The sequence below is a fragment of the Ascidia mentula genome, chromosome 1 (genome assembly GCF_947561715.1).
Source record: "Ascidia mentula chromosome 1, kaAscMent1.1, whole genome shotgun sequence".
Taxonomy (NCBI): domain Eukaryota; kingdom Metazoa; phylum Chordata; class Ascidiacea; order Phlebobranchia; family Ascidiidae; genus Ascidia; species Ascidia mentula.
The window spans coordinates 18,746,374-18,754,942 of NC_138566.1; the positions used below are offsets into that span (position 1 = coordinate 18,746,374).

Here is an 8,569-nt window from a genome sequence, read left to right on the forward strand (position 1 = left end):
TAACTCGATAACCTGTGTGTAGTTTGTCTTCTTTTGTTTATTGTTAATACGCGTTCTGATCATATCTAACATATGTTTGAAATGGTTAACAAAGGTGAACAATACACGAACGCAAGTTCTATTTATTTGCAAAGTTAATTTGTTGTTTATTATTGTACCATGTTAATATCATACAAACAAATCAGACAATAAAATCAATAACGAACAATAAAAGTCTATAATCATAAGGTTATTGCAAAATTTGAATACACAATCTAATCACGATTTTTTGGTTATGCGATAAAAACCTGTTTTTAATTTATTCTCAAACTCCTAATTTATTCCTAATACTTTATTCAGCCACCCTTCCGGAAATCTGCACAAGGCAACATATTTCACATTTTTTCTGCCAAACTTGTCACCAAGCAACATGGCCATATCCAAAAGTGATACTGGGTTGTTTGACGATAGATACCCATAAACACGGTCTTCTTTCTGCACAGGACCAGTTATAATTTTTACGTAAGTAACAGTGCTCAGCCATTTGATACTTTGAGTATTGGGTTTTGTTTTGTTACAAAGTGTGAAAGCTACATGGCATGTCATCTCACTCACATGAGGGATGGGGGCATAAGGCGATAGATTTGGGTTCCCAGATATTTTAGCAAAGGTTTCAAACATAGTAAATTTAGCCATATTTTCATCGAACGACAGTGTATATGACGTCACATTCTCGTATGTTATGTTGTGTTTACGTGGCATCTGTATTTTTATTAACGTCGAGTAATACGCCACGAACCCATTTCAACATACGGCGGATAACACGCTGTTTATTGTATGCACGGAAGACAGCTAATTATCCGGCTATTCAAATTACGTGACCCTTCCATCAACACAGCTGTAATTTCAAATGAGTCACGTATCAGTCCGAACCCAAACGACCCGGTATGCGTTTTCTATATAAGCCACACCACTTTGGGTAAAACAGAGAGTCATATAGAGTCACAGAGAGTCGCATAGAGTCATTTTAAGTCAAGACATTAAGTCGATAATTTTCAAGCCAAACAGACATACATTTTAGTGCGCGTGGTTTGTAACGTTTTATTGTAATATTCGTGCGACTGTTATTTATGCATTAAACTGACAGATTAACTTTGGTTTAGATAGTAGCCTTTTTATCAGGAGTCAGATATACGGCAGTGTTAGCATTTTGTGTAGACGTTTTAAACAACGCCCTACATAAATTTGGTGCCACCCGAAAACGTGATATTTGAATGGGCATTTTAACCTTCTGACTATAAAACATTTTTTTTACGCGCTTTAACTATGTCGCACAAGGCTTCTGGTGTAATTCCGCAATTTATAAAAAGTGCGATGAAATTCAAAGGGGTTGGAAAGTCAGACCCGTTGGTCACACCAGGTAATTTCGATGCTACATCTCACGCAGCTACTGAGACAGACATGAGTTCGAGTAACAGCGATAATGTTGATGATTTGCAAGGTAACGATTTGTTCAGTTGCGGTTTGTACGCTACAGGCAGTGCCGCGCCGCATTATTCTACAGCATTATCAAACGCGACTATTAGGCCAATCGCTGCAAATCCCGAATCAACATATTCTATAGCTCAGCCTCGCTCGAGTTATTTTGCACCCCCTGGAATTAATGACCAGGCCGCATCCATGTTTCTGCCCCGGGATCAGGCACCGTTTTCAACGCCTTGTTATCCAGGTGTGTCCGCACCGCATTTTTCCTCTAGCCGAACTGCACCTTTCACACCTATGGCAGCGAAAGTAAAATTACCCTCAATGTGGCAGGATGCTGTAAAGTTGTGGTTAGCGACTGTTGAAGGTATTTTTCAGAACCATCAAATAACATCTGACGACGAGAAATTCAACTTAACCATTTCTTCCCTCAACCAAGAACAAGCTCAACGGGTTGGTCATGTTATTTTGGGTAAGGTTGGTCGTCGCTCTTATGATGATTTAAAACAAGCGCTTTTAAAGGCATTTGACAGTAACCCCATAACGGAAGTACATGAATTATTTCACGATCTTGCGCTGGAAAATAAGCGTCCAAGTGTACTTTTAAATCGCATGAAAGTTCTTTTGGGTAATTACCAAGATTTAAGTCCCGATGCGGAAAAATTATTAAAAAAGTTGTTTTATGACAGACTGCCTGCCCATATCAGAATGATATTGGCACCTGACTATGGTTTGTCAGTTGACTCATTGGCTGAAAAAGCTGATCACATAATGTTGATTAGCGAACCAGGTAAGTTTCAGACACAACAAGTGGTTAATAAACAGCATGTTCCACATAACGTCTCGGATTCCAAAAACATTTTTGCCAGCACTCAAATGGTAATAAATGATAATATGGAGAGGCGTCTAAGGGAAATGACCGAAGAGTTACAGGCGTTAAAATCGGCTCAAACTGTAACTTCCGCAACTCCCCGATTTCAGGCACCAAGAGGGCAAAATGGCGGATATCATAGGTCCGGAAGCTTTGCCGCACGCAACAACGATTATCGACCACCACAACGACGAGATTTTACTGCTCGACCACGCCCGAGGCAAACCAACTTTAATGGCGGACGGGACTTCCAACGACCGCGCTTCTCACAGGCGCCACCTTCCGACTTGTGTTATTATCACAGCAGGTATGGTTCGCATGCATATAATTGTATTCCGCCCTGTTCTTTTAATCAACCAAAAAACGGGCAGCGTCCCTCTCATTAAGGGTGAACAATGTCAGGGGCGAAAAACATTCTAGCACTTTCACCATTTTTGATAGGAATCACAAACTTAATTTTCTTGTAGATACTGGCAGTGCTTTAAGTCTTATACCCCGCAACTTAGCGCGTGAATTTTATCCTAGTTTACCTGTAAAAATGAAGTGCGCGCTGGGTAACGAATTTCAATCTTATGGGGAAATAAAATTGTCCCTTAACTTTAGTGTTGGTCGCTTTACGTGGACCTTTCTTGTTTGTGACGTGGACTCTTGCATTTTAGGCGCAGATTTTTTGAATAATTTTAAGCTGCTGGTTGATATAAACCGCAAACGTTTGCTGCGCAGCGTAAAGGCAATAGATGACAAACCTGCCAAGCGCTTTTCTACTGCAACTAAATGTAATACTGACACGCAAACCGGCGAGCCCATGTTTCGTCACACGAATGTCGTTACCGTGGAAGGTACCGCACACAAGGATAACGACGAGTTAGAACTTGATCGTTATCAAAACCTTTTGAAACACTTTCCCGAGATAACGCAACCTATTTCATGTGATCGACCTGCAAAGCACAATGTAATGCACCGTATAGTAACTGCAGGTAGACCGGTGTCATGTCGGCCAAGAAGGTTATCGCCTGAGACACTACATGTCGCCAGAGAGCACTTTGCAAAACTGGAAGAACAAGGTATTGTACGTCCTTCCTCTAGTCCGTGGACTTCTCCTTTGCATGTTGTTCCTAAAAAGGATGGTAGTCTTCGCTTCGTAGGCGATTACAGAATGGTAAACGTATTAACCGAAAATGATTCATATCCGTTACCGTATTTGCGCGATTTTACTAATAATTTGCATGGAAAGCGGGTGTTCAGTAGCCTTGACCTTCTTAGCGCCTATTATCAGGTCCCGGTACATCCGGATTCCATCCCCAAAACTGCGATAGCAACACCTTTTGGAAGTTTTGAATTCTGTCGTTTACCCTTCGGATTGAAATGTGCCAGTCAAACGTTCCAGAGGTACATCAACCAAGTAGTAAGTGGCTTCGAAGAGTTTTGCTTTGCATATGTAGATGATCTATTAGTTGCAAGCGTAGATGAAGAAGAGCACGAAAGGCATCTTAGTCTTTTATTCCAGAGATTATCAGATTATGGAATTTTAATAAATGCGAAGAAAACACATTTAGGCAAAAGTGAACTTGACTTTTTGGGACACCGAGTAACAGAGCATGGTTTGAAGCCTTTGAAAAATAGAGTAGAGGTAATACGTAATTTTCCCAGGCCCGAATCCGTCACGCAGTTAAGGTCATTTTTGGGAATTTTTAACTTTTACAGGCGATTTATACCTCATGCGTCAGACACCCTACGTCATCTGAATGTAATGTTAGGTAACGAGCCAAAGAATAGCAAAAAGATGCTAGAATGGAAGCCTGAGGCAGTCAATGCATTTGAGGACACAAAAAAGAAGTTCAGTGATCAGGTCCTTCTTCATTATCCTCAGATCAATGGCAAGTTCTCGTTGGTTTGCGATGCAAGCAACTTTGCTGTAGGCGCGTCATTGAATCAGAACAATAAAGGCGTATGGGAGCCCATCGCATTTTTTTCCAAGGTTTTGAATAAGGCACAAAAAAGTTATAGCACATTTGATAGAGAGTTGCTAGGAATTTATTTAGCGGTAAAGCATTTTAAAGATATACTACAGGGAAGGAATTTTAATGTTGTTTCAGACCATTTACCTTTGGTTAAGGCTTTCCGTTCTAAAACGAGTAATTTTACGCCCAGGCAACAGCGTCACATGGATTATATTGCTCAGTATACAAGCGATGTAGAATTTATGAGTGGTTTTCAAAATGTAGTAGCTGATGGCCTTTCACGAGTTGAGATTAATGCAATTTCACTAGCTGGCAACATGCTTTCGTTAAATGATTTAGCACAGCAACAGCAGAATAGCAATTTTCAGGAAACTGTACAAGAATTGTATGGTTCCTTGGAATTAACAGAGAGGCAAGTTCCAAATAGCGAGCTACAGATGATTGGTGATATATCTACAGGAAGTTTTAGACCCATTGTACCGCTTGCATTGCGGAAACGTGCTTTTGACACGCTTCACGGATTATCTCATCCTGGAGTAAAAGCAACGAGACGTTTAGTATCTAGTCGTTTTGTTTGGCACGGTCTTAATCGAGACATAAATGAATGGAGCCAAACTTGTTTGGAATGCCAGCGTTGCAAAGTTAGACGGCATGTAAGAGCACCTTTGGGCAAATATATTGAACCCACAGGTAGATTTCAAGATGTCAACCTTGATCTTGTCGGGCCGTTACCTTTATGTAATGGATATTCGTATTTATTAACATGTTGTTGCAGGTTTACTCGTTGGTTTGAAGCAATACCATTGCCTAATATCACCGCCGAGACATGCATGAACGCTTTCTTGTTGCATTGGGTGGCCAGATTTGGTGCGCCGTTGCGCGTCTCAACCGATCGTGGTAGCCAGTTTACTTCGGACGCATTTAATGATTTTTGTATTCAATTTGGCATTAAACTTCAGCAAACCACGGCTTACAAGCCCGCCAGCAATGGATACATTGAGATCCAACATAAGTATTTAAAATCTGCTCTAAAGGCACACAATCAACCAAATAATTGGCATGCGAACTTGGGACTTGTACTTTTGGGTTTGAGAAGCGTATATAAGCCAGATATAGATGCATGCGCAGCCGAGTTGGTTTATGGTCAAACATTAAGATTACCAGGAGAATTTTTTGAGGAGATCGCACCGGAAATATCCGTATCCGACTATTCTAAACGATTAACCGCATTTATGGCTCATTTAAATTTTGCCAGACGCAAGACACAGCAACAGGTCAACGTCTACATTGATCCAGCTCTAGACAGCTGCACTCACGTTTTTGTAAGGGTACACGCTAAAAAGGGTGCCTTGTATCCAGCATATGATGGTCCTTATAAAGTATTAGAAAAACGACCAAAATTTTTTACCTTAGCCATGAACGGTCGTGAAAATACCGTTACTATTGACAGGCTCAAAGTAGCTAATTTACCTGAAATGCAAACTTTAACCGTTTATTCTCCTGACCTAACCAATCTTGATGTTCATCTAGACACTACTGTAGGTTTAGGCGACATAACTGATCCTTCTATTGCATCTGACACTGCACCTCTTGTTCCAATTCCCGATCAAGATATACACGTTACCCGAAGAGGACGCGTAATCCGAAAACCTCTTCGATATCGAGATTGAAAAGAATGAACGGGAAAATGCATCAAATAGGTTTTATCCTTTTTATATCATTTTTTGGGAATGTAGTGAACGGCGGAATGCAATCGTTCAAACTTTGTCACGAGGCCTTGTATAAGGGAGAATATGCCATACCAGAACCTACTGTTTGCCAGAAACAGAGAGTCCCAATTTTTAAGACATGTTCTGGCGAGCTTTATAATCCTTCTAGCGATTTTATTCGGATAGAGGTGTATTCTTGTCAAATTTTTGAATCTTCATATGAATCACACTTTTATTTTTTCGGAGGTAAATTTCATACAAAGAAATCTATGGCCATAACACCCCCATCTTCAGGTGCTTGTGGGGATTGGCAACGAACTCATAGCGCTCCTTTAATAGGACGTTTAACACATTCCTCTGATAACGTTTGGTCATCTTCAAATGAAGTTAAAGTAAATATTAAATGGCCTACCTCCACAAAAGGAGTTGTTCACAACGGTGTTTTGACAAAGTCCACTATTTTATATGACCCCATACATAAACAAATGAAGGGTGCATTAGGAATTATGTCCAAATGCAATATCCACCGTGGTAGCTGCACAGTAGGTACACGTATTTTTACGTGGGCGATACCTCATAGAGTCGATTGTCCAGTCGTTACACCGATGGGAACTCATGAATTAACCTTACATTTCAGAAATGATGATAATATATATCGTTTAGAGGTAAAAGATTTGGGACTTAGCATTCACCATCATACCACTTGTTCTAAAGAAATTCGCACTTGTTATGGCCAAGGCGCCATCTGTACAGGAGGCATGATAATTGTGCCGAAAAATTGCGAAGTCGCTATTCTTTTACCACTGATGGTACGAAAAGCGAATTTTTCCCCTGATGAAGGTCCAGATAATGTCGGACTTTTTATTAATGAAGCCATGGACACTGTCTCCGCCTCAATAAATGATTTAACTACAAGTATACACTTTTTGGAGTGTCAAACTCAGTCATTATTATCAACCATATATTCACTTCTAGCAAGGCAATACCCAGGTGAAATACTTAGCAAACTCTTAGGAGGTAAGAGAGCTGGGATAACTGTTGGCGATCTTATGACGGAAATTTCTTGTGAAAGTATAAATGGTACTATTGTAGAAGAATTACGTCACAAAAATTTATTTGCCACAAGACCTTTAATCAAATACATTGATTCCAAAGGTAACATGTCTGTAGGACAATTATTTAGAGATGGTTTTGTTTATCCCACAGTTAAGTTTGTTGAAAATTATGTTCCTGGCAGAGTTATGTCATTTAACATTAACAACACATTTTACGTTTATGATAACTATACCCTATCACATGTTGACTCTAAAGTAGATTTTGTCACTCCAACGTTAGCTCCTGTAAAATACCATCAGGAGGAACTAGATTTTCAAACCTATGAAGATAATTTACCTCGGCCCAGTAGTGGTTTTGAAGATTTAAATTCGATGTTAGCATTACTCAGCCAATCGCGCTTAACAAACGACAAGCTTTACCAATTTGTCGACAGCAACACAGATCCTACAACCGAAGTTGATGTATCCTACTTATCTTCAACGATCGAAGCGGCTTCCAAGAACGCTTTACTGCATCTGATAAGTTCGATAACATCGCCTTTTCTATGTTTTGTCTTTTTAGTAATATATATACTAGCTGGAATTTGGGCGATTCTACTCACCGGATGGGTCATTAAAGTCTACGGACGATTAGTCTACGATAGACTGATGCAGCTTCGAGCATCGAACGGAAATGAAACTACAGAAGGTAACACTGTGGCATCTGACGGAAATCACGCGGAACCTTTATACCCTAAATTGATATAAAAACGGACTTTGCTCAAACACAGACATTTCATTCATGTGAGGTGGCTGTAACGATATATTGATTTGCAACGAACCGCCTGACTTTACCTTGTGTCCCTTGTAAGTAACTGACAGAATCGTTAAAGGAAATTGTATAACAGTTATTCTAGATTCGACATGGCTACGTGTTTCCAAAACGTTAATGTTTATGTAATTTTTGAACTTGCTGAAGGAAAATAGCAGGAGAAATGCACAAAATGACGCGAAATTGGTGTTATAATGCAAAAGCATTTGGGCAAGCGCGACATCTCGCGACCGTGTCCCCTCGACACAAACTGAATCCTTTTTTATTCACCGAGCAAAGACTCGAAGAGCATATAATTGCTAGTCGCAAGGCACATTAACACGCCACATTTTTCGCAAGTGATCAGACGTTACAAACTTGATTACTGAGCACTGAAGCCAGGCTTGGGAGCCGTAGGTAAAAAATAATTCGCAGTGATTAACCTACGAAGTTTCAAATGCACTGGTAAAATTAAAAAGCGACTTATTTTACAGACCGCAGAAGGCATTCATCACTCTCTAAATACTGCGTGTCTATACAATGCAATGTGGGAGATTTGTGCATACGGCCAAGGCGCAAGTTACATTTCACAATTGCAAATCCTTTTTAGCCCACACTGACCGTCAAACTTTGCCAACTCTGCTCAGTACAAAAGCTTGTTCGTTTAACTAATTGGGATTCTTGAACACACGCCTCATGTCGAACCTATCTGTATTGGTATG

General features: G+C 40.1%; 2 protein-coding genes across 2 annotated transcripts; both read left to right on the forward strand.

Moving 5' to 3' along the window:
• The first annotated feature begins 1,305 nt into the window (after positions 1-1,305).
• On the forward strand, positions 1,306-2,718 carry LOC145888871 (uncharacterized). The gene has a single exon (XM_082979743.1). It carries the CDS (start codon positions 1,306-1,308, stop codon positions 2,716-2,718), a length of 1,413 nt encoding a protein of 470 aa, XP_082835869.1.
• A 3,250-nt stretch (positions 2,719-5,968) lies between these two features.
• LOC145888891 (uncharacterized) lies at positions 5,969-7,804 on the forward strand. The gene has a single exon (XM_082979765.1). It carries the CDS (start codon positions 5,969-5,971, stop codon positions 7,802-7,804), a length of 1,836 nt encoding a protein of 611 aa, XP_082835891.1.
• Positions 7,805-8,569: the final 765 nt, after the last annotated feature.